Source organism: Panicum hallii, chromosome 6, assembly GCF_002211085.1.
Source record: "Panicum hallii strain FIL2 chromosome 6, PHallii_v3.1, whole genome shotgun sequence".
In the NCBI taxonomy this organism is placed as follows: domain Eukaryota; kingdom Viridiplantae; phylum Streptophyta; class Magnoliopsida; order Poales; family Poaceae; genus Panicum; species Panicum hallii.
In genome coordinates, this window is record NC_038047.1 from 4161817 (window position 1) to 4188074 (window position 26258).

Genomic DNA, 26258 nt, shown 5'->3' on the forward strand with positions numbered 1-26258 from the left:
TCGCAACCCACCAAACCCCCCGCCCCGAATCCCGATCTCTCCCTGCCGCCCACCACCGCGGAAGAACGGCAGCGAAGTTCACCGACGGAGGCAACTCCTCAGCCAAGCAGTGAGCTGAGCTGAGCAGGGGAAATCAAGCGCGAGCATGGAGGCGGCGGCGGCAGCAGCAGCGGCGGCGGAGAAGAGCAGCACGGTGTGCGTGACCGGCGCGGGGGGCTTCGTGGCCTCGTGGCTCGTCAAGCTCCTCCTCTCCACCGGCCGCTACGCCGTCCGCGGCACCGTGCGCGATCCCGGTATGTCTCGCAACCGCCCCGGCAGTCTCTTGCTCCGATTCCCCGCCTCCCAGAGTGTGGCAGTGTGCAGCTGCCGTGATCGAGTCGAAGCAGCTAAAGAGGAAATGTAGTTTTCATTTTCTTGGGTTCCTTCCTCATGTCCCCAACCCTGAAGTTCTCTGAACATTCAGATCCTGCCTCTGATGCTCTAAAAAAGTGATCTAGATCACCGTTAACAAGGAATGCCTTATTTTCAAATATTCAATACATCTCCACGAAATTCGTTTCTATTGCATCACTGGAACTAGTGTATGATCCTCTTGCCATTGCAGTTAACGATAAGTTCTTGCATACCTGAATGCTTGTTATGATGGGAGCAAGAGGATCGTAACAGATTATATTGGTGATGATCTCTGGTGCTAGTGCGTTGTAGGTGATGGCAAGAATGCTCATCTCTTGGCGCTGGAAGGTGCCGGCGAGAGGCTGCAGTTGGTCAAGGCTGACATGCTGGATTACAGCAGCGTCGCGTCGGCGGTCGCTGGTTGTGAGGGTGTATTCCATGTTGCCAGCCCTGTTCCCTACGGCCAATCCTCCAACCCCGAGGTATCGGTCATTGTTTTTTCTTCATTTTTCAGGTTACTAATGGGCTGTCTATTGCTACTTTTATTCACTTTTAGAACAAGGGGCACAAGTAGTTGAACACAGTGATCCAGTAGGATGGAAAAATGGCGCTATTGGTGATATCTGCATACTACTCTTTGCATCTGCATATTTAACATGTCCTCTTGGATGATATTTTCTCAATGATTTCTTTTTACTGGTTAGGAGACTTTCTGGGTTCATTGGTTGTCAGCACATAAATTTGACATATAGCACTGGTGATCATTCTTTCAATGTTTCAAAATTTTTGTTTCTGATAACAGAAGACATTATCTGACTTTTCCTCTTTGCAACATGTAGCATTTGCTGAAGACATTATCTATTTTTTTTCCCTTTTTACAATTAGAAATAGTGCTTGTGATGTTCTATACTTCTATTCCTTTAGAACTCATTTACCACAATCATCCTGTGAAGGCAGATGTTATAGCTCCTGCTGTAACTGGCACACTGAATGTGCTGAAAGCATGCAAGGAGGCAGAAGTGAAGCGAGTCGTGGTGGTGTCTTCAGTTTCTGCTGTATTCAATAATCCAAACTGGCCTAAGGGCAAGGCCTTTACTGAGGACAGCTGGTCAGATGAGGAGTACTGCAGAAAGAATGAGGTATATATCATAGCAAATCCTTTAAATTGTTAAGCATTTTAGGTGCTAATAATGTTCCTAGGATAGAGCATGTTTTCTCTTCAGGTCTGAACAACATAATGAATTAAGGAAATACAGACACCTGTGGCAATTAACGGTTTACTTGAAAATTGCAATATGCTAGCCAACTAGTTTATTATCACAGGTCCATCCAGAATTATGCCCTTTGTTCTTAGTGCTGACATCCGGTCTTGATTGAGAGACACTTTTCCTTCATGCATTTCATATTTCATTTGGAGTCTTCTTTTCCAAAAAATGAAGCTATCGTCATTGTTTGGTTTAGCATTTTGATAATGTAAAGTTCTTTGTTAAACTTCACGGACTATTGCTCTTAATGGGATAGGTAATATTCATGTCCTCAATCACGCATAATAAATCATCTGAGTTTTGTGCTTGCAGGAATGGTATTTCCTTTCTAAAACACTGGCAGAGCATGAGGCTTTTGCTTATGCAGCAAAAACTGGGCTGGACATTGTCACTATTTGCCCATCTTTGGTAATTGGACCGTTGATGCAACGTACAGTAAATACGAGCGTTAAAGTCTTCCTCAGTTATATCAAAGGTGGAGAGCATTTAATTTATTACCAATCAAGTCCTTTTTATTTGCATTGAGTAGTATAATGATAATGATGGTTAGTTCACATTTTCCTTTCCTTTTGGAAATGCAAGGTAGAAGCATTGTCTTTCAACTAAATACAAAGATATGTCTTGTTTCTTTCATTTACAGCGTTTAATGATTTATTGGCATCCTAGGATGGGGACAAAGGAAAACCAGTCCACAATAACAATACCATTCTGAGCATATAGATTTTCTATTTGAGCAGGAGTGCAGAAAAAAATCATATTAATCTATCTCTTCTGCTTGTTTCCAACAGAAAGCAATGATGCATATCAAGCAATTCCCATAGTCTTTACCTCAATTTTCCCCCAAGATCACACACCCTTATTTAGTGTATATATTTGTGTACGAGTTGAAGTGTTCTGTCTATGGAAGTTGACGCTGGTTTTATGCAGGGGACCAGGAGACAGTTCAAAATGGATTCAAGAATCTAGTGGATGTTCGTGATGTCGCTGATGCCCTTTTGTTGGCATACGAAAACCCGCAGGCGTCTGGACGGTACCTCTGCAATTCACTGCCAATAAGAGTCTCTGATATTGTAAATATATTAATAAAGAGCTCATTTCCAACATATACTTATCCCAAAAAGTAAGCCCCTTCCTCAGCAAACAATTTCGTTTTTCCTCTGGCATATGTGTGATTTCGGATTTTACTCTCTGCACAGATGGAATTATCTAAGACATAAAACGTGAGTATCTAGAGTTAACTTGGTGAAAAATGAAACTGTCCCCAGTTTTTTCACTTAAAACTTCAGTACTGTTCTAATCGGCCACATAATAGTGCTATAAGTCTATCATTACTTCGTGGAAACGTCACTAGTGCATCATCCACGCTGTCTAGCAGGTTTAGAACTTTGCAAAACTACCGAGTTTTCCACCAGATGACTGAATGCATGTTCACCATGTTCTTCCTTCCCTTCTGTTTTACTCACTGAACCTTTTCTTTTGATCTGAAAGAAAGTTAGTCACTGAAATTTGGGTGCAAATTATCCGTCTCCATTGCAACGCAATGGCTTGCAGCTTCGTTGAATTTGAAGGCGGCTACACATATGATACGGAGAAGCTTCGGAAGCTAGGGTGGACCTACAGGCCTATGGAGGAAACCCTCCGGGACAGCATCGAATGCTACCGACGTTTGGGCATCCTGAACTGAGCATCCATCCAGCTGGGTCACCTTTGCCAGGTTTGGCTGCTGGTACTAGCAAACTGTTTGTCTTAACATGTAAAAGGTGTGGTGACGGAACGGGACCAGTTAGGGCACCATGTGAGGTAGTACATTGGTTAAGATTCAGAACACCATCGTTTCAGAGTTGTCTGCAGGGCTGCAGGGCATGTATTATTCTACGGGGCGTTACCTGTTACATGTTGTAAATTTGCGAGTTGAACTGCCGATTCAGAGTTTTCAGGAGCGAATTCAAGAGTCAGATCAGTTTCTTGCCCAAATATGCATGCACTTCCTGATTGCTGACATGGGCTGTATGATCAGCGGTCAGCAGCCACAATATATTTGATGATACTTATGTGCCCACAAACTTGCCATCTGAAAGAAACTTCAGGTTAGCCTTTCAGTTCAGAACGGCAGAATGTTGTTCCCTTCTGTTTTTTGAACTGACGAGATTTTTTTTCTTTCCTTGGAGAGGGCTGAAAAGAATTTTTGATCTTCAAAGCTTCCATGACTTAAGGGTGCCTCACTAAATGATAGTTGATACATGAAAATAAGAAAATAGCCGAAATACTCACACTTGCAAGATGCTCGATACAGCAAGACAAACCTTTGCTGGCATCATGTACTAGGTGACTGATCCTATGTATGCAGACGCAGGACTTGGTTGCCTACAGTTTAGTGGCCAATAGGTTAAGAGAACTGGGACTTACTTCCCACATCGACTTCGAGGGCCAACTTGTAACTTTCATCCTTGGAGATAACAGAACAGGCAACATTCCCATTGGCAGGCAAAATGCTACCAGTACAAAACACAGGTTAATAACAACGATAAATAGACCAAGGAAATAACTTCAGACCAGGTTAAGACAGTGGATCATTGGCACGGGGCGCATGTCTGAACCAGAGCCCATGTCCTAATTCAGGAAATGCATGTAAATACGAAACACCTAGAATGAAGGGTGCCTGACTAATGGCGTACATACACATATGGAGAAATAGCAGAAATATTCAGACATGCTAGCAGCTGCAAGATGTCTAACGCCACAAAACAGATGGGCAGTGTGGCCCCTGCAGTATCACCCAGTACTCGTAGGTTAGAAGCACCATGGGTATCTACTGCCTGAGTGCTTGTAATCTTCTACTGATAATGAAGCACGATTAGTGTTGGTAGTTGACCGTAGCATGACAAGTAGCCTGCAAAGTTATTCATGGGAACTGCCCGGATTAGAAAATTACCCCCAAGAGAGCCCAGGCACGCTGGCGAACATATTTCAATGCAATAGAATACAAAAGAATTGCTTTATTTTACTTTCCATATTTTCACTATTGCCATAATGCGAAGATGTCATAACAAAGTGTTTCTCGAATAAACAAAAATAGTGGAAATTATTTCATTTATGTACAGCAGAAAATAAATCATGAATATCATCACGGGCAACACCCTACCTCACAAGTTAACCCATGATGCATATAATATAATCATTCATATCTATCATGATAGAAAGCAGTTCCAATCATTATTTATTAGAGGGCACGTTAGCGTAGTAAGGTTATAAGTTACTGCAAATCATATCATTATTGTTATCGGAGAGCAAACTGTTTGGCTACAAGTTTCTGCAGATATTACTTCAACAGCATGATAAAAAGCCCTCAGTATCTTGCAAACAGACAACAGTTTTAGTGTCTTCTGCAGGTAACAACTCTTTAGAGGGAAAAGACTTCTTAAAATCCAAAAGAACTTCAAGTCCGAAATAAATTTTGTGCCACTATTTTGCATCTTTCCCAAGGCACTTCAATTTCATATTTGTAACAAATTCTATAGGTTGCTGCTTAGCCGTCGGCGAGGACATATGTGCCTGGATAAACCTCTCTAGTATATCACCAGCGAGATTAAGCATAGGCTGCCCTTTTGAAACAATGCTGCTGTTAAGCACATCATCCAGACAAGCCGTATTGTATAGCTCGCCACCAATAGGAAGGCATTTCCTTTGGATCAAAAAGTCCTTCAGCTTTGAGGTACGCACATCGTCTCTAATTTCACCGACAGATGTCAAGCTCAAAAGCTTCTGATCAAGATTCCAATCTCTTATAGCTTCCAACATGACATTAAATGGCCCAATCTCAGAATCTAGGGGACACGCCTCCTTAAAATGTATCATTCTATCTAAATTAGTGGGTGATGATTGAAATATACCAAATTTGATCATTCTCTTTACAATTTTCCAGCCAGAATCAATAAAATGCACTGCCAAACAGAGATACTTCACTGTGGCCTCCAATCCATGAGGAGTCCACAAACATGCTGATAAAGAAACCCGATGTGATGAAAGAGCAATTTTCTTCTTAAGGTCAGCCTTTCTTTCCTGAAACAAAATAGTTGAAAACTCTTCAATATCAGTGCTTGAAGGCATGTTAAATCCTGGATTAAGGCTCTTTACAAAACATCTCATTTTTTCATGCTCAACAATTGACAGGGGATATCCATGTAAAATAATCATTCTAGTTAGCTCCTGATATGATGATTCTTGGTCAAATTTCGTGTTAACATCTGGAGTAGCCTGAGCTGTTGAGGTATTTTGTTCTGTAGGATCCTTTTTTCCCCCTTTGCTGTGAAGCTAGAATGTCTTGGTCCACAGGGGTCCTATCACCAGAGCATCCCTTGTGGAACTTGCTATCATATTCTCCAGTCTGAACCTTCCCATTTGTCAAGGAAACCTCATCTTGGAGCCTAGACTTTGAAGTTCTTACACTGGACTGGAACAACACACTAGGCTCTTCCTGACTCCATTGTGAATTGGACGAAGAATTTGCAGAATTATTTTTGCGCTTCCTTGACTTAAGATTACTTATGCTAGTTCCACCTCTTTTCATACAAGACTCAGTATGCCGTCTCAAATTTCTTCTACTGTTATCTGCAATTACTCGCTTGTAGCAATGGACACAGTCTGCTGCCTGGATTTGCCCTTCAACATAGACTGGTGTAAAATCCTTCCATACCTCTGAAACTAACTTTTTCCTCTCACTTTGAGTATGAGATACTAAGTCTATATCATCAAGTGAATCTGGAGGAATCCTGTCCAGTGGATGCGGATCTATTTCATTCACCAGAACTATGCATACAGTTTGAATAACTCAGTCAGAGTATGCACAAAACACACAGTTTCTGTAAAGAAAATGTCAGCTACTCAGATAGATTATACCTAAATTTACACCATACAAACTGGCTAGAGCTGTATAGAATCTAATGTACACAGGTCACCATCAGGAATTGTCCAGATCCACCATGCACACCAACCAAGTATCAACACCTTAATTTTGTCATGCATAGCACTTCTATTAAATAGACCCATGAGGGTAACATATGGAAACGAAAAGGACTTTAAGATGACTAGAAAAGGACTCCTTGACAAATCTCTCTCACAGCATTGAAGTACGAATGGACAGTTGAAACATTGTAATAATTAAATTCGTAATTCCTTGAATCATTTTGAAATGATGCTCCCCTTGAAAAATGAACTGATATTGCTAAACAGAGGGAGTAATTAAATCAATGGCAATAGGTCTAGAAGTTCCCATACTGATTGCGAATAAAGAAAAAAAATACTCGAAATTTCCACATAACATCCTGAATCTTGTGAGCCTTAATAAAACAATAAATGTATTAAAAAATCATGCAGGGTCTACACTCTACAGTTCTAGGCTGTTTAGATAAAATTTGGCCCCTTGCTTAAGGGCTACACAGTAACTAGAGCATACCGAATCGAAGGTCCGTTTTCTGTTGCTGCTGGCTTGGACCCAGAGCCTCCTTGGCTTTACAACTTTTGTGGTGTCTCCACAACTGGCCACCTTTGTAACTAAAGTTAGCATGGCAGGAGCGGCATTCCATCCTGTGAATCCCTTCATTTACGGCGACAGGCTTGTACATATCCCAAATCTTAGATGATTTCTTTTTTTCGGAATCTTGAGTCACCATCAGAAGGTACCCCTGCTTCCATGTTATCACTATCATGATCATCCAAGTGAGCCATAACTGCTGACAACAATAAATCATAAGTGACTGTCTTGGTGCAGAGATAAAATCCAGACTGGATAAATACAAACCAAAAAGACAATGCTTCACAGTTCACACCATGCAAAAGATGGCAATAATCTCTACAGAAACGTAGACATATCAGGCAACCAGGGTCACCTACAGATGGAATACCAACTAGAAGCGGCATTTTGCATAAATGAACAAAAGGTGAAGACTTTGATTATGAGTTTTTGACGTTGAGTCTGATACTTCGATCCAACATTACCTTTTGTTTTTCGAATTGTCATACACCTAGGGTTTGTTAAAGAACCTCCCCCCACCCCAAATCCCCTCACCGTGCCTATCAAAGAAAACCCTCACCACAATGATAATATAATCCGATTTCTTGCAACTGCAGTCACGCGACAACCAAAGGCAGCTAACATATCGCATTCTCACTACTAGCCACCCACGAACCAGTAACAACTCTGGGTGTGGGATTCGTCAAAACCAAAACGTAATAAAAGAAACAACAAGAACGAGTAGGATTGCATCAATTAGTAGTTACTAGCTAATGCTCGCCGAGAACTCAGAGAAGGGAAATCATCGGAGAAATAGACGAGTAGACAAGCTGGGGCACTCCAGTTACTCGGAATGGCGAGCACCGAGCAGAGGAACACAAGGGGCAGGGGATTCGGGGTGGGTTAGGGCATGGAGAGCTGGATGGGTTTGTGGGTTGGACAGGGAGGAGGGAGCTCGAGGGGACGCTGGATGGATTCGTTGGGCCTTACATGGGTTCTGTATGGGCTAGTGCCATCAGGAATAGGGAGGGGAATATGAAAATGGGCCCACATCGAGATGGTCGTGTCAATTGGTCTGGATTTGAATTAAATTAGTGCTTCTGCATCCACAAACTTGTCATTTGAATTAATCTTTCAGATTATCCTTCATAGAAAGGGAGTAGTGTTGATCGTCTTTTGTTGTACACAGAAGGAATCTGTTTTGTCATGAAAAGAACATTCCTTTGTTTCTTCTCTAATTTCAGCTTAAGAGAATGCCCTTCTACTGTTGGAGCATGAAGCAATGTTTTGCAGTGGCATTTTAGTCCCTTGGATCAACAAGACCGCCATCAGTTAGCTGCATATAGGTTCAACCAGGTCCCTTTCTTGCTCACCAACTTGACTATGGGTGGGCAATCAGTCTATATGGTTTGCTTCATTATTTATTTGAGAAACCAAAATAAGGAAAGCGAACCTAAATAACCGAGATGATGAAAACCGATATAATATACGCTAACGTAGTACCAATACCATCCCATCCACCACAATAGGCAGACTAAATGACGCAGCAGAACACCCCTCCCAGTCCACCGCAACACAAATTAGCATCATCAACAGATAGACCAGCAAGTGCCTTTCTACGACCTTCACAAAGAACCTACTACCAGGTTAGGACAGTGCATCATTGGCACCGTGCACACAATCTGCAACTGAGGCCTAAATCCTAATATTAGAGATGCATAGGCACACATTTACGTACAATCATCGCTGAAAGGCATGGTGCCTTGGCTAAGGCTGACTCCAACAGGCGAGCCATTCGGCTAGGCAAAGGCAAAATAGCTACTGTGGGAGCATTATAGCACTAGATATCCGTCTCCAACAGAGTAGACATGTGTGCCAGGCATTTTGACTAGCAGGGGAGAGGGAAGTTAAAATGCATGCTCTGCCAGGCCAAGCCATCCGTGGCTCGACCAATGGTCAGTTGGACGGGAGGAGAGAGAAGGTTGTGCGGCAAGGGAGAACTCGCCGGTTCGGGAGGAGAGAGATTTCTTGCCGTTGGCGGGAGCCAACTACCAGTGGAATGCAGTATGCTTTTGCCTGTACTGTTGGAGGTTAGAAAAAATACCTACCGTAGCTATTTCCTAACTGATAGGCAAAACGTGTATTTGCCTACTCCGAATGGCTTCTTTTGTTGGAGTCAGCCTAATTATACAATTCTAGATATTCAAGCATACATGCAGCAGCAAGATGTCTGATACAGCAAGCAAAATGGGCGATGTAGCCCTTGCAATACATAGCATCCTGAATTCCTAGTTTAGAAGCACCGTGGGTACACCTACTGCTTGTAAGCTTTGGCTGATCAAAGCACAATTAGCCTGCAAAATTATTGACGACAACCTCCCAGATCAGAACATCACCCCCAGAGAGTGCTGGCTAACATAATTCAATGAACCCATAGTTTCAATTCAGTGAAGTAGCCACCTTTTTTTGTTACTCATACTGTAGTCTAGCCATGATGCAAACAGGACATAATACATTAGTCCTCAACTAATTAACAGAAAGAGTACATATTATTTCATAGATGCATAACAGTAAGCACATCATGATTAAATCGCGTCATATATAACATTTTAACAATGACCTCCCTCACAAGTTGTATCTATGTGCAAATTACTTATATCATCGAAGTACAGGCAAGCGACGCATGTCCATCGTAAGAGAAAGCAGTTTCAACATAATTTAGGAACCTCCCATATTAGAACATTACTCTCAAAATTGAATGAAGCCAGAAAATTTCAATCCAATAGAGCACAAAACAAAAAAAATCTCATTCTTATTACTCATATTTGCAGTCCAACCATGATGCAACCATGTTGTAATACAAAAATCCTCAATTAACATGAAGAATACATATTACCTCATGGATGTACAAATGAAACATGTCATGAGTAAAATTGCATCAAGGTAACAAAAACCTCCCTTGCAAGTGAACTATGTGCATATTACTTATACCTCATCAAAGTACAGATACTAAATGCATGTGCATTAGAGTTAATACATATCCTATTTATACGTTGCTGTTTATTTTCTGCAACTATGTACAATGAAAGAATGGATGCTTTGGACCAATGACAGTCCAATTGCCACGAGTCACAAACAACATATAATAATGCACGTGTCAGTGATAGCATTCCAATTGTGTGTTGTCAAATCATATTGAGAATTAAGATGCAATATAAGCACTCACCCAGTAACACAAAAATATTCATCCTTATAAAAACTGAAATAAGCTACTAAGGAAACCAATAAAACAACCAAAATGAAGGTATTACCATTCTATTTAATCCAATCTTGGATGCATACGAGAGCCTCAATCGTTTTGGTATTTAATGTGCTCCATTTCTTATGAATCACAGGTCCCTCATTGCTTAACGCTGCCTCGCAATGGACAGCAGAAGCAGGGATTGCCAGGATGTCACGTGCCATAATCGAGAGGATTGGATACTTTGTAGAATTACTCATCCACCAGTTGAGAATATCAAAATCATCTTTTCTTGGAACAACGCCATCTTCAAGGTAGTTGTTAAGTTCTGTCAAAACTTGGCCCCTTGTCTGTGCACTAACATGCTCATCCCAATCTTTCAATGAATCCTTGTAAAATCCACCCACCTAAACATCACAAGAGTCACAATTTGACTGGTCGACACTCGGCTCATCTACAGCAGTGCAATATTCCAGAAGCAGCTCCCAGATTGTATCACGTACGATAGATACATACTTTGCTGCATCAGTGCCAAAAGCTTGTTTCAGGCGGAATTCGATAAAAGCAATTTTGAATCTGGAGCAGGTGCTGACAACCACACATATGAATTCTGCCAATACTCGTCGAATGCTTCTTGCATCTCACAAACCATGCTAGCAAGTTCAGTATGATCAGTAGATGCTTCTTCTTCCAAAGTTGTCCTAATTATCCATAGTTCATTGAAGTAAACATTTGCCTTTCTTCTTAATATAGTGATGCGCAGTTTTCCTGCGCGTTCGAGGAAAAAAATATTTGCCGTGGGACAAACAGGACCAGAAAATACTTGAACAGCATGGCAAAAAGCCCTCAAAATGTTGCAAACTGATTCAACAGTTTTAGTATCTTTTGCAGATAACAATTCTTCAGAGGGAAAAGCCTTCTTGAAATGCACAATAACTTCAAGCCCCAAGTAAATTTTGCGCCACCGTTTCACATCTTCATGGGGACATTTCAATGTCATACTTGTCAGAACTTCTATCAGTTGCTGCTGAATCAGAGATGAGGACATATGTGCCTGAATAAATTTCTCTAGGATGTCACCAACAACATGCAGCAATGGTTGTTCTTCTGAAACAATACTGCTGAGCACATCATCAACACAAGCAATATTGTACAGTTTAACTCCAATAGGAAGGCATTTCCTTTGGTTAAGAAAGTCCTTCAGCTTTGAAAATCGGTCATTTCTTGTAATGTCACCAACAGATGTCAAGCTCAAAAGCTTCTGATCAAGATTCCAATCTCTTATAGCTTCCCATATGAGATTAAATGGCCCGCTTTCAGAATCTAGTACAGGAGCCTCCTTAAGATGTATCATCCGATTCAAATTAGTGGTTGAGGTCCGAAACGCACCAAATTTGATGATTCTCCTTTGAAGTTTCCAGTCTGAATCAACAAAATGCACTGACAAGCAGAGATACTTCACTGAGGACTCAGGTCCTTGAGGAGTACACAAATTTACTGATAAGGAAACCCGATGGGATTGAGCAATCTTTTGATGTAGATCAGCCTTTAATTTCTGGAACAAAATAGTTGAATACTCTTCTACATCAATGCTTGAAGCCATGTTAAATTCTGGATTGAGGCTCTTTGCAAAACTTCTCATTTCTTCATGCTCGACAATGGACAGCGGATGGCCATGCAAAATAATCATTTTAGAAAGCTCTTGAAAAGATGCTTCTTGGTCAAATTTTCTGCTCATACTGTGCAGAGTCTGAGCTGATGACGTATTCCCGTCCTTCTTGGGGCCCATTCTTTTTTGTGCTGGCGAAGCTGAAACGCATCGGTCCACAGGGGTTCTATCACCAGAACTGCACTTGAGGAACTTGCTGCCATATTCTGAAAACTGAACCTCAACATTTGTCAAGACAGGTGATAGCTCATCTTGATTTATGCTGGTTCTACTACCTCGTGCTGGACAAGTCTGAATATGCCGGTTCAAGAACTTTGCGTTTTTATTTGCATTGAGTCGCACATGGCAATTGACACATTCAGCAGCCATGATTTCCGTTCTCCCGTCAGCATATAGTGGTATAAAATCCTTCCATACCTCTGTTGACGGTCTCTGAATCACTCCATTTACAAAAAGAGGCTTGCAGTTGTCATACTCCCATGCCATAGATTCCTTTTTTCTGAATCTGAAGGAACCACAAGAAGCTACCCCTGCTTGTATTGTTAGGAATAAACCCAGCTCGTGTGGGTGTATCGTGTATGGCTGGCGGGTGGATCGGCGACGTGTGTGCGTGCGCACGGACGGCGAGCCGGTGGCGCGTGCATGCGCGTAGTTGACGTGTACTTAGCGTGGACTGAGTAGGCGCATGCAGTAGGGGCTGTTGTGATCCGTTGGAGGCAGCCACGTCGTGCGCGTTAGTGCGCGTCGTTGTGCACGCGGCCGGAGCATGCGGATCAAGCAGCCGAGCAAGGGATCGTGCAGTTCGTGCTAGCAGCGAGCCCAGCTATAAAGCGACGGCGTACTGCTTGTTTGTTGAGCAGGCGAGATAATACAGAAAAGAACAGCGTTTATGCGCTGTGCGTTTGGGCGCATATACTTGCCTTCTCCTGCTATTGTTCTTGAGCGTTTTGAGTGCTGTAGAGTTCCAACATGTATATCGTCACTGTCTTGCTCATCCATGTGATCCATAACTGCAGACAACAATACGTGAATATGACACAATGAACTTCCTAGATGAGGCGTGGCTTAACTGCAATCCGACTGTATAAACACCAATCTAAACAAATGAGCAAGAATAACCTTTTACAGAAAGCTGGACATACCAGGCAACCTCACATGCAGATAGAACCCCCAACAAGAGGTGAAAGGAGTAGAATTTGCACAAGCAAACAATAGGTGGAGACCTTGATCATAACATGAACAAGAACCTTATAAGTGAAGTGCAGACTGCGGTAAGTCTTGATCCAACCTTGCTTTTTCTTTTCTGAAATATGTGGGTTTTCACCCACCCACGTTTGCCCAAGACTCAATTTTCCAAAATCCCTTTCAGAATTCAGACCTCCAGGATTTGTAAAAGACTACCTTTTCTACTAATTCCCCCCACCGTGCTGGGTCAGGGAATCAATGCCGTTACCTCTTGGTCACCAACTAAAAACCTACAATGCTAACTCGGCGTGCTTCGGTTTCTTGCAACCTTCCTAGTGCAGACAACTGAAGGCAGCTAAAGTCTCGCATTCCCCGCGGCATTTCAGCTCGCTAAGCGCCCAGCTGACTAAAACCCAAACTTTCCGAACAAAAAGAAATTCTAACCACTAAAAAAATTTCAGTTCTTGAATAAGAGCAACGCTCGATCAGCCGAGGGGTTCGTTCTACGGAAACTTCAGAAAAGGGTATCAAAACAACCGCACTGGGAAGAATCGCATCCCTTACCGATTACTGCTCCTCGGAGAGTCGAAGCGAAGAGAAAATCATCGAAGGAATGGACGCGCGGGCCAGCTGCAGCAGTGCAGCACTCGAAGTCTTTCGAAGAAAGGGGGAGCGTTGAGAGAAATTTCGCTATTTGACATCCAATACAAACGCCTCACTGAATTTGACTCAACTGGCATGCCTTTCGAAATTTGACACCAGGACTGCGAATTCTTTCGGTACAGGTGTTTTTCCAACATTTACATCGTTTTCCTTCTTTTCTTCTCCTTTTCTTCTTCTAGGCCAATTAGAGTGACCAAACTGTCCTTAGCCATTGCCACCGTCACGGTCGTGGCTGTCTGCCTGCTCCGGCGATGTGGTGGCCCACCTGATTCGCTGCGCTCTGGCGCGCCTCCCCTTCCTCGGCCCCCGCTGCTGCTGCTCCCCGCCCTCCCCCTCGCCGATGAACCACCGCACGGAGGCCGCGAGCTGGCGTCGGCGCGGAGCCGCGCGATGGCCGCTGCGGCCGCCAGGAGCGCGAGGTGGTGGCTCCCGCCGCCGCCGCACAGGAGCAGCGCGGCGAGCGCGAGGACCGGAAGGAGGAGCAGCGCGGACTGGGCCGGGCTGTTGCGGAGCCGGTGGTGGGCCCGGCGGAGCAGCGCGCAGGGCTTGCTGGCGAGCGGCGGCGGTGGCGCCTGCGCCTTCCTGTCGTCGGGCTCCGGGCCATCGAACGCCGCGTGGAACGACGCGGCGCCGGGTCCGGCGTGGACGGTCAGCGAGCGGAGCAGCGACGACGGCGTCCGCGTCAGCTTGGTACCCGCCTCGAAGCACGGGAGCACGTGTGCTTCGTCCAGGGAGAGAGGTAGGGAAGGTGACGGAGAGAGACAGAGATGGTGTGGTGGGCTCACTAGGAGCCCGACCCAGTTCTTGATCTGGGCTTGCGTGACCTCTGTATGAGCTAATGGGCTGTGGGCCATTACGTCGGGTGTGGTGTGGGAAATGGACCTTGTCTAGACTGGTAGAGTGGTAGGTCGAGCAGCCCGACCCAGTTTGTGATCTGGGCTTAAATGGGTTGGGGATGCTATACCGGACTTTCAGCACGGGAAGTGAAAGAGTTCTTTTTACCATCACCAACTTCGGACCGAATCCGAATTTTCTATCTAGACAATAAAATCATCCGTTCAAACTGCTCGAACTCCCGATACCAGACACACACGACCATTCCATTACAGGAATCGTCTTTGGAAGAAAATTCTCACGCATCTTCCAATGTTTAAGTATTTACCATTGCCAGACGCTTGCACCACACGGAGAAGAGAATGAGCGCAGCAGCCTGCGAGCCGGAGAGAGATTGTATGGTGGAGAAAAGCAGCTAGACAGTGTCCCACCCTGGTATGCGTATGTGGCTTTTGACTTTTGAACTCAAAATGCGTTTTTCTCCTAAACGGTGAACTTTTTTAAATCCGTTTAAACCACTGTTTTTTATAGAATTAATCCAACATAATGAGATCCGATATGAATGTCTTTTTTATTATTTTTTTAAAAGTCAACAATTTAGATGAATTATTTCAACATTCCAAATATATTGTTTCAACATTTTTGTATCAAATGTTGAACTAGTTTGTGTGAAATGTTGAATTAGATTTTAGAAAATGTTGATCGATCATTTCAAATTGTTGAACGCAATTATACACCTAATAAATTAATTGAAGTATTTGAAAGAAAAGGGCTACGCTAGCGGCTAGCCTCTCTGACTCTGTCCGGTGAGCTATTCCCGCTGCTTGTTGCGTGACGCACGGACCGAACTGTGGGCCGTGGGCCGGTTGATGGGCTGCTGTTGGATTAAAGATTAGAAGCAAACTATCTACCGGAAGGTAAATACAAGCCCCTGACTTTCTTAACTTTTTTGGGTGGTTTCTCTCAGTGATTTTTATTTTTTTATTTTATGTTTATTTTGATTAAATTTTTAAAAAATTATAGTAAATTATAAAAAATTATAAAATGGAAAATCTAATTTTGTTGGAATCCACATGAGTAGATCTATGCAGTGAACATATGATATGATATAATTTAGTAAAAAAAATTTATTGTACTTTTGAATATATACTTTTCTATAATTAATTTGTAGCTATAGTTTCCATAGTACAATTATGATTAGATTTTTATGATGGGCTAATCATTATATGCTTAACCTTTAACCTTTAGTAAAAATTTCATTGGATCATGTATGCTTAAGTAACTAGCATACATGATCCAATGAGCATAAAATTTTTACTACAGTTCAAGAATATAATGATTAAAAATTTTACCGTAATTGTACCACGAAAACTGTACCTATGAATTAATTACAGAAAAATATATATCTACTAAATTATATCATATCATATGTTCGATCTGCTAATTTAGAGTCCAACAAAATTAGATTTTCCATTTTATAAATTTTTTTATTTACTATGAGTTTTTAAAAATTTAGCCAAAATAAACATAAAAGAAAAGGAGAAAATCACTGAGAAACCACCAAGGGAGATCATGTGTCCGGTATCGCAAGTCTGAAAAGTTCTGACGGACAGTTTTATTATCTAGGGAGAAAACTCGGATTCGGTCTAAAGTTCAAAAGGTAAAAAGAACTTTTCCAAAGGGAGAAATGGCTAGCTCCATCCCAGCGCATCTCCCCCTTTCTGCGGCAGCAGAGAGAGTATGTATATCGGCCCGCATCCCTATTCAGGCCCGTTTGGATAACTTCACGTTTTCTTCTCGCGTGGAATGATAGGGAGTTGGTCCAGAAACATTCAAACTACAAACACATTTCTCTGCCGATTAGAGGGTTCGAATCGACACATTTTCCATCTGATTCTACTCACGATTAATCCAATGTTATAAGATCCACATTGATTATGATCTGAAGCCAGGAATTATGTACATGATCTAACCTATCAGCCGTCCAAACTCCTCAGCCTGAACATTGGTAGGCAGAGGAAGCAGGGCAAGCAGCAACATGACTGCCTCAAATTCAGATTTTTTTTTTGGGCATGGGAAAAACACACCCAGAACACTGCGATAACATGAACAGAATATCAAATGAGTTGCTAGGTTTAAACAGCAGCTCATCATTCGCACTGTACAAAAAATCAGCGCCAGAATCCTTGGCAACAATTCGTAATACATGTGAACACCCAGAAGCTCCCGTTTTGTAGCTTCTTCATTACACACAAATATACAAGTATACCAGTGGCTGCCGAATGTCTGATACAGCAGGGCAATGGGCCGTGAACTCTTTTGCGATATCATCCTAGGTTCCCGAGTTAGAAGCACAATGGTTATGAACTTCTTGTAATTTCTGCTGATAACAAAAAAAGGAAGCATGATTATCAGCTTATGGGCAGTTAGCAGTAGATGATAGATGGGAAGTACAAGGAACCACTACCCCCTGGAGAGCATGTCAATAAACTGACAAATATTTCTATTCAGCACAGTACAAGGAATTTAATTTTTTTTTGCCTCTATTACTCGTATTTGCATTATTGGCATGATGCTAAAATTCAAAATACAAAGTTTCTCCATAAGGACAAAGTGCATACTGTTCCAAATTTTCCCTCTATTACTCGTATTTATATATTGTTTTGGAAAAGAAATTTATTATGAGTACATTGCATCATAGGCACAATGATTTGCGAGGTAAGTTCTATGACAAACCCCTAACAACATTGAGCTGCAAGCCTGGTACAGCCTCACAAGTGTAACTAGCTGTAACGGTAGTACTCGTATATTTTCTAAGGTCAGAGAGTGCATGCTCATCACAACAGAAATGCAGTATCTGTACTTTTAGATGAGACTTGAGAGCAAACTTTTTTTCTGTAAGCTACTGCAGATCTTACTGATGTACGGAGTACTGGTGTTTATCTTTCGGTAATTATCTAGTGATGCAGTTTCAATATTGTTAGTTGAGAGCAAAACATTTTTTTAGTTAAGACAGATCCTATTGATTTACTGATATTTTTCCAGTAACTATCTAGCAAGAAAAAAATGGATGTTGTGATGGTCCTATACTAATTGTCTAGCTAATAATACATAATAATGTGGGTGTAAATTGGAATGCTCCAACAGTACACTATGAAAATATATTGAGAACTAACATGCCAAATATAAACAAAATTCCAATAAAAAGGTGCTTAGAAAATTGAAATAAGGAAACTAACAGAACAACCAAAGTGAAAATCTTACCTTTTTATTTAATCCAATCTCGAGTGCATACAAGAGCCTCAATTGTGTTGATATTTAATGTGCTCCATTGCTTATGAATCGTATTTCCCTCACCGTTCAATGCAGCCTCACAATTAACAGCAGAAGCTGGCATTGCCAGGACATCACGTGCCATAATTGAGAGGGTTGGATACTTTGTAGAATTATTCATCCACCAGTTTAGAATATCAAAATCATCCTTCCTCGGGATAAGACCATCTTCAAGGTAGTTGTCAAGTTCTGTCAATAGTTGGCTCCTTGTCTGTGCATTAAGATGCTCATCCCAATCTTCCAATGAATCACTATCAAAACCATCAAACTCAACAATACGAGCTTTATGAGTTGATGTGTCAGCCCCTGACTTTTCTAGAGGACCACAATATTCATGGAACAGCTTTCTTATTGCATCACGCACGGCAGATATATATTTCTCTGCATCTGTACTAAAAGCTCGCTTTAGACGGAACTCAATAAAAGTAATTTTGAATCTTGGATCAAGAACAACAGGTATTGACAGCCACACATATGAATTTTGCCAATACTCATTGAACGCTTCTTGCATCACCCAAACCATGTTAGCAAGCTCAGTGTGATCAGAAGATGCTTCTTCTTGCAAAGTTGTTCTAACTTTCCATAGTTCATTGAAGTAAATATTTGCTGTGGGACAAACAGGACCAGAAATTACTTCAACTACACGATAAAAAGCCCTCAGTATCCTGCAAACAGATTCCACAGTTTTAGTATCTTCTGCAGATAACAATTCTTCTGAGGGAAATGCCTTCTTGAAATGCAGAAAAACTTCAAGCCTGAAGTAAATTTTATGCCACCATTTTGCATCCTCTTGTGGGCACTTCAATCCCGTATGGGTAACAACTTCTAAAAGTTGCTGCCGAGTCAGCGACGAGGACATATGTGCCTGAATAAATTTCTCTAGTATGTTACCAACATGATGAAGCACTGGTTGCCCTTTCAAAACAATGCTGTTAAGCACATCATCCACACAAGCGACATTGTACAGCTCACCTCTAATAGGAAGGCATTTCCTTTGGACGAGCGACTCAATCAGCTTTGAGGTACCCTCATCGCCTCTAATTGCACTGACAGATGTCAAGCTGAAATGCTTCTGATCAAGATTCCAATCTCTTATAGCTTCCTGTATGACATCAAATGGTCCACTATCCGAATCCAGTACGCAGGCCTCCTTAAAATGTATCATCCTTTCTAAACTAGTAGGTGACGACCAAAACACACCAAATTTGATGATTTTCCTTTGAAGTTTCCATTCAGAATCAATAAAGTGCGCTGCCAAACAGAGATACTTCAGTGAGGCCTCAGCTCCATGAGGAGCCCACACACTTGCTGATAAGGAAACCCGATGGGATAAAAGAGCAATTTTTTCCTGTAGATCAGTCTTTTCTTTCTGGAATAAAAGAGTTAAATACTCTTCTATATCAATGCTTGAAGCCATGTTAAATGCAGGGTTCAGGCTCTTTGCAAACCTTCTCATTTCTTCATGTTCCACAATTGACAAGGGATAGCCGTGTGAAATAATCAATTTAGTTAGCTCTTGATAAGATGCTTCTTGGTCAAAATTCCTGCTCATACCTGCAGCAGTCTGAGCTGATGTGGTATTGTGTTCTGTGGAATTCATCTCATCCATTGCTGGCAAAGCTAGAACATGACGTTCCACTGGGCTTCTATCACCAGAACTGCCCTTGAGGAACTTACTAGCATACTCTGCAATCTGAACCTTACCATTTGTCAAGGCTGGTGAAAGCTCATCTTGAAGCCTAGATTTAAAACTTGGTACACTGGACTGGAACAACACACCCTTCTGATGATTTATGCTATTTCCACTTCTTGCTGGACAAGTCTGAGTATGTCGGTTCAAATGACTTCTACCTTTATCTGCACTGAGTCGCTTGTGGCAATGGACACAGTCAGCACCCTGGACTCTCCCTTCAACATAGAATGGTATAAAATCCTTCCATACCTTTGACCTGAATTTGCTATTCTCACTACGGGTCACCAAGTTTATCTCATCAAGTGAATCTGGAAGAATTTTTTCCACTGGATCTACTTCATTCACCACTATATGCATAGAGTATGAACAGTTCAGTCAGAATATGCACAAAATATGAAAGACATACAATTTTCTAGAAACCGGAGCATAGCTTCATACAGCATACAAACTTGCAAACAACGAAATTTATGAGAAAGCAAAATAAATGATCAATGAGCTGTAGAGAATCTATTGTATGCACCTCCATTTCGCAATGTTTCTTTTCTAAGTCCACCATTCAAACAGACTAGGGAGACAGACACTAACCAAATACCCTTAACAACACTAATGTAGGGGGTAGAGAATTAAATGTCAAAAAATGTAACAAAATTCTTGATCCTTCAAATGGTAATCATCACGAAATGACAGTTCCCAACTTCCCATGATGAACAAACAAACTTTGTTAAACAGACAAGTGCAGAGAGTAATACAAACTAATGATAAAGGCCTAAATGCTCCCACACTAGTTAAGAACGCTGAGAAAAGTACTATAAACTTCCACAAAAATGATAACGTTTGATTCTTAATCTGGCACATCTTACCAAATACATAAGTGCAGCTTACAAAATACATAAGAGTACAGAAAACTGTTATGTAGAGTCTACAGTTGCATTAGTTGCATGGGATAAAATTTGGCATCTCTCTTAAGAGCTAGTCAGTAGCTAAATCATACCGTAAGGCAAATTGGCATCCTGTTGCAGCAGGCCCGGACCAAACCCATCTTTTGCTCGGCAAATTTTCTGGTGTCGCCACAAATGGCTTGTTCCGTTGGACTGCCCATCAGCACCTCTGCAACTCATGTGAATATGGCAGTAGAGGCATTCCGCGCTCTGAATCGCTCCATCTACCAAGATGGGCCTGTACTCATCCCAGATCTTAGACCTCTTCTTTCTCAATCTGGCGCCGGTGCCATCAGAGGCTGCCCCTACTTTCATTTCATCACTGTCATGCTCATCCAAGTGATCCATTTCTGCAGATAACAATGAGACATTATTCACTTTCTCGACGGCACGTGGTTAAGCTGCAGAATGGATAGACACCCAGAAAGGTCCTTGACAACATGCAGTGATGACTAAAAAAAATATCTACAGGAAGGCAGGCATAACATAACAGGAGCCATCGCACACACAAACAATATGCACATAAGTTAACTACCAACATGGACAAGATGGCGCCAAGCACAGAGTAGATTGCCATGAACCCCGGTCTAACCTATAAAAAGGCCATGGATGAAATTGCCGCAACTCAGACAGATATATAACTACAAAAGCTAACAACATGGCGTCCTCTAAGTGACCAAGTCACTCCAACTCTCCAAACTCCCAACTCCCTCAAAGACTGAAAGCCTTAGTACCCCCAAACAGATGCCGGCGCGCATGAACTCGAAGCACTGATCTCCTGAGCTACAAACAACAAAGTAGTGATCCTCCTCGGTGCTAGCAACAGCACCCCGGCGACGAATTCGTTCTCCGGAGCTGCGCCGAAAGAAACAGCGGGAATTCGATCACTTACCGCTGCTCCTGCGGGAAGCTCGGAAAATCCCCCGCGAAATGGAAGCCGGAACCGGCTGGGGTTGTCGAATTGGAGTGGATTTGGCGGATCGAGGCACGCGATCCGGCGTTGGGACGGCGAGCAGGGGAGGAGGTGGGGATTCGGGTAGGGCTAGGGTTGGACCTGGATGGTGGGTTGGTGGGTGGCTGGGTGGTGAGCTCATTGGGAGCCCGACCCAGTTCATCATCTGGGCTCAAGTGAGATCTGGATGGGCTTTGGGCCTCCCAGGGCGTAGAGAGAAAAAAGAAACATGGGGCATATCCGTTTCTAGCCCACCTCGCTGTTCGTTCGGTTCGTTTGGTCGTGTCGAAGCCGGTGGGCCGTGAAGAAAGAAATGTCGTAGCCACGATTGCGGCCCAAATTGTTAAACTGTTTGGGATATTTGAAGTTTGCAACCCCTAAAAATATGAAGTTCCCCTTAAAAAAATGAAGTTGCAGCACTATATTTTTTTGGTTAAACTCAAAAGGATTTAATTTTTTGGAAAATGATGGCAGCAGCACTTCCATAGTTTTCATTGACCAAAAGAAGAGCTGTCTTTTTGCAAGAAATAAATAAATAAATAAATTGGCTGATCTTCAACTTCATGCAGCTCAGGCCGTTCATTGCATGGCAGCGGCACCTGACAGGCGATTCAGACAACCGAGTGCAAATCAACTGACAGGCACAAACTGAAGTTACTCCCGCGTAGGACAGACAAGAGCCGCTTTTGGTTGCGACACAACAAACGATCCTTGAGGTGGCAATGCAGAAGAAACCATGCTCAGGTCCCATTGATGTGGATCATGGGGACCTGAGCAAGGAAAAAGGGGGGCCAGTAGGATCTGACTCCTGCGCAAGTACCAGCAGGCATGAACTGGAAGCAGTAATCTCCTTAGCTATGAACAACAGCAACAGCAACAGCAACAGCAACGACGTGACCACGGCTAGCTGCTAATAGGAACCACGCTGGGCCACGAATTTGATCCCCGGAACTGAACCGAGACCAACAGCGGGTCCTGCGCAACTTACTGCTCCTACTGCAGAAACTGCCAAACTGGAAGAGAAATGGACGCCGCAGCCAACTGGGGCCGTCGAATCGGGGCGGATTTGTGGGGATGGAGGGGCGCGATCCGGCGGGGCCTCGAGCATCAGAGGTGGGGGACTCGGCAGGTAGCTGGAGAGAGGATCTGGGTGGTGAGCTCGCGGAGAGCCCGACGCAGTTCTTCATCTGGACTCCTCAAATTGGCTCCGGAGCTCGGATGGGCTTAGGTCGGTGCACGTAGAAAAGATGGGGCAGAGACGATTGGGCTGTTCCTAACCCACCCATCGTGTCAGCGGCGCAAGGTGCCACGTTTTGAAACGGCACAAATCCGTCAAGCCGTCTTGGGCATTTGAACTTGGCAGCACTCATCACGCTAGCATTTTCAAGTTTTTTTTTATGCTCACAAAGTTCGTTGTCTCAGGAAATGAAAACGGCAGAGTGCATTGCATTGCAGGCTTGCAGCGGGACCGGACGGATCAACAATGGGAACCCGAGCATCGACGGCCCGTCCCAACTGTGAACAGCAATTCGTGAACATTCTTCAGACGACATCTATAGCAGGGGCCAACAAAACCCAACCCTTCCGAGGCTCACATCCTAGGAGCTACACCGAAAATAGCATCTTACAGGATGCACGAGAAGCATAGCAAATCAGAAGCAAGTTCCAGGGATCGGAAGCACGAGTATCGATTTTTCTTCGACATATCTAAACCTGAGACCGTAGCATAAGAACTATCTGATGTGTCATGCAACTGATATGTACAGATGTGCGTGCCCCTTCTGTGATGCCGAAGAATTCAACAGCTGACCCCAGTTGATGCAGATAACGGCGTCCCGTGCCTGATCAAGAAGAGAGAGAGAGAGAGAGAGAAAGGCAAGAATCAGCAAGGTAAGGACTGACTACTACGTATAACAAGAAAGTCAACAAGAAGCTGACTAGCAGTGTGCTAATGAACTGCAACAGCGAAAGGCATTCCATATAATTGTTCAGTTCTGATAACATTGTGCAACATTTCCCATACCCATTTGTTAGCAAATTTGATTTGGAAAACAGAACTTCGCTACCAAAACAGTTCCACTACCATTAGCATAATGAGACCTCCCAAGAAATTTTGGATGGGGAAATTGTATTCATAAGTACAGTTACAACATTTATCAGTTCAGGGTTCAGAAGACACAACAAGGCTTTTGTAGCTCAAAATCCTTACTCTACAGTGAGGAGCAGGGCGAGGTACAGATAGAGATCCCGTAGACCTTGATACATGTTCTTTCTACGGAACGGGTCATTCATTTATGTTGGAGTAAATTTCTTATTTTCCATTGGAACTTACACATATGTTGCCTTTCTACAGTGTTATCATGCTGAAATAGTTGACGGTACAACTAATATATTCAGTTAAAGACATTGTTCTGATTTATGAAATTACAGCACAGGAGTTCAGACTCAAGAAAAATTAATCATGCCTCAAACTAAACCCAAAATATAGAACATTCTCCCTGTCCACATGGATACTAATTTCCTCACCTCCCATTTGACCAAATTAATAATGGAGGATAAAGTCAGGGAAATTCTTATTTGAGAGACTAGCTAGTAGTAGTTATTTTCCTGAACCAAAATTCTTAGTAGTATTCTCAGAAACAATATTAAACAGCCAAGCAAACATAATACTCCGTTTCGGATCATAAACCCTTACAGCGCATGGTATGTGAACCAGCAGTGCATATTGCATATAACTAACTACAGTTAGATGGTAACCGATATTGGTTCCTCAAGCATGCAAACAACAAAATTATAGTGTCAGGACATCACAACAGTATCCCAGAAAGACAATCTAGCATCAGAGTATCAGAACGCTCAAATGGGCAATGCAAAATATCAGATGTATGGCAGTTTAACAACATGTTACATGTGGATAAATGATTTTACTTACTCAGTGAACGTATGACCACAAGCCAACTGCCGACTAAGCGAGGGTAGCCGAGATGTTGTAGCGACTGCGCAAGCCATCAATAGCCCTCTCCGCCGACTTTGCCATCTCAGTGACAGTCACCTTGCACACTGGCCATGGACCACCAACAAAATCAGAAGTTCAGAACTCAACAGGTCGTTGAGAAACACAAGTAATAGAACCAACATTCAGGGAGAGTTTTTTTCTGTCTCCAATGTACCACGAGATGTAGATGCCTGCACCTCAGCCACGAACTTCTTGTAAGAGCTCTGCGATTCATAGAAAACATCAGGAATTCAGAATTAGGACTAACAAAACAAGTGACCGATGACAAATTGACAATATCAATTACGACTAGGACAAACAGCAGAGATGAAGCGGACGAGATCGGTGATCGGTCATCGGAGGTACCTTCACCAACTCGGCGCGCTCGGCGATCTTGTCAGCCACCTTCTTGTGCTCCTTGTCCGCCTCCTCCGCCAGCTGCAGGCAGCCATGCGTCTGCATCTGAACACGAAGGCGACAGCAGGTGCGTGAAACCACATCGCATCTGGCGAACTCATGGAAGCGACGACGAGGCGAGACCGCAAGAGTGCGGAACGGAGGCGACAGCCGAGGGCCACCCACCTTGACGCGCTTGGAGAGGCGGGAGTGGGACGCCTCGAGGTCCCGGACGGAGTCGCCGTGGAGCGCGTCGAGGCGGCGCTTGAGGGAGTCGAGGTGGGACGCGGCGAGGCTCCGCAGGTCGGCGATCGTGGACAGGGCAGCGGGGGCGGCGAGGGGTGAGGCAGCCGCGGGGGAGGCGAGGGGGGAGCCCCTGGTCCTGGGCTTCGCCGGCGAGTGCGAGGGCGAGAGGAAGCTGAGGTCGGCTGCGGGGTACGACGGCGTGCCGCCGCCGGCGGACGGCGAGGAGCCGCCGGAGAGCAGGGAGGCGGGACTGGGCGTCGCCTTGGGCTTCGGCGCGGCCCTGGCCCTGGGCCTCGGCTTCGGCTTCGGCTTGGGGGCGGCCGCCGCTCTCGCCTTCCTCATGGCTGCCGGCGTCGGCGTGGTTGGGATTTGAAATTTGAACTGCGGGTGGTGGAAGAGGAGAGAGAGAGGGGGCCCGGCTTTATACAAAATGCAAGCGGCCACGGGAGCAAGTCACTGACTCCTGGGGCCCGGAAAACAGAGAGGGTCACGAGACCTATAAATAGGGAGCGTAGGAGAGAGAGCACAGGCGAGGAGAAGGAATGGGATAGGTTTCCCGTCGGGGGAGAGAGATGGAGGGGACGACAACGCACGCGCGGACCAAGTTTGAGGAGGAGGGCAGCAGCGCCGGCAGCACCAGGCATTCCACGACCGAGGTGAGGAGAAGGCCTTCAAGTCCGCGGTGGCCGGCGACGGCACCACCAAGGCGACGGATCACTGTCCTGCGCTGTGATTATTGCAACTGTCATCGTAATAGTAGCTTGTTGGTAGTCTTACACCAAAAGAATCATCCCTTGTGCTCCCAAGTCTCTGGCCATGGCCAGAGACAGGATTTTTTAGTACAAATTATTGACTGCGGAAGATTAGATAATCTGGATCCCTGCCTTACCAATGGTAAGTACCAACAAGCGTGCTGTTACCTTCTCAATCTTCTCATCCGGAGTTC

The 26258-nt window shown here is 43.7% G+C and overlaps 3 protein-coding genes and 2 pseudogenes across 5 annotated transcripts; 1 reads left to right on the forward strand and 4 right to left on the reverse strand.

The window, feature by feature from the left end:
- On the forward strand, positions 1–3634 carry LOC112896185 (cinnamoyl-CoA reductase 1-like). Of its 2 annotated transcripts, none has more exons than XM_025964104.1 (6): positions 1–293; positions 706–875; positions 1347–1532; positions 1971–2133; positions 2586–2778; positions 3210–3634. In XM_025964104.1, exons 1-6 carry the CDS (start codon positions 146–148, stop codon positions 3340–3342), a joined length of 993 nt encoding a protein of 330 aa, XP_025819889.1. In that variant the 5' UTR covers positions 1–145; the 3' UTR covers positions 3343–3634. The 2 variants fall into 2 exon arrangements, with proteins under 2 accessions (XP_025819889.1, XP_025819890.1); XM_025964105.1 differs by lacking the exon at positions 3210–3634 and adding an exon at positions 2855–3199.
- Positions 3635–4664: 1030 nt separating this feature from the next.
- LOC112896437 lies at positions 4665–8139 on the reverse strand (annotated as a pseudogene).
- A 2343-nt stretch (positions 8140–10482) lies between these two features.
- LOC112896891 lies at positions 10483–12563 on the reverse strand (annotated as a pseudogene).
- Positions 12564–16802: 4239 nt separating this feature from the next.
- Positions 16803–21841, reverse strand: LOC112897918 (zinc finger BED domain-containing protein RICESLEEPER 1-like). Of its 2 annotated transcripts, none has more exons than XM_025966322.1 (4): positions 21616–21841; positions 20777–21073; positions 18024–20132; positions 16803–17139 (listed from the first exon to the last, which is right to left on the reverse strand). In XM_025966322.1, exons 1-3 carry the CDS (start codon positions 21839–21841, stop codon positions 18028–18030), a joined length of 2628 nt encoding a protein of 875 aa, XP_025822107.1. In that variant the 3' UTR covers positions 16803–17139; positions 18024–18027. The 2 variants fall into 2 exon arrangements, with proteins under 2 accessions (XP_025822107.1, XP_025822108.1); XM_025966323.1 differs by having other exon boundaries at positions 16803–17142.
- A 1362-nt stretch (positions 21842–23203) lies between these two features.
- On the reverse strand, positions 23204–25665 carry LOC112897211. The gene is made up of 5 exons (XM_025965457.1): positions 25253–25665; positions 25037–25132; positions 24846–24894; positions 24608–24735; positions 23204–23516 (listed from the first exon to the last, which is right to left on the reverse strand). The coding sequence occupies exons 1-4, from the start codon at positions 25652–25654 to the stop codon at positions 24641–24643; spliced, it is 642 nt and encodes a 213-aa protein (XP_025821242.1). The 5' UTR covers positions 25655–25665; the 3' UTR covers positions 23204–23516; positions 24608–24640.
- Between the last annotated feature and the right edge of the window lie 593 nt (positions 25666–26258).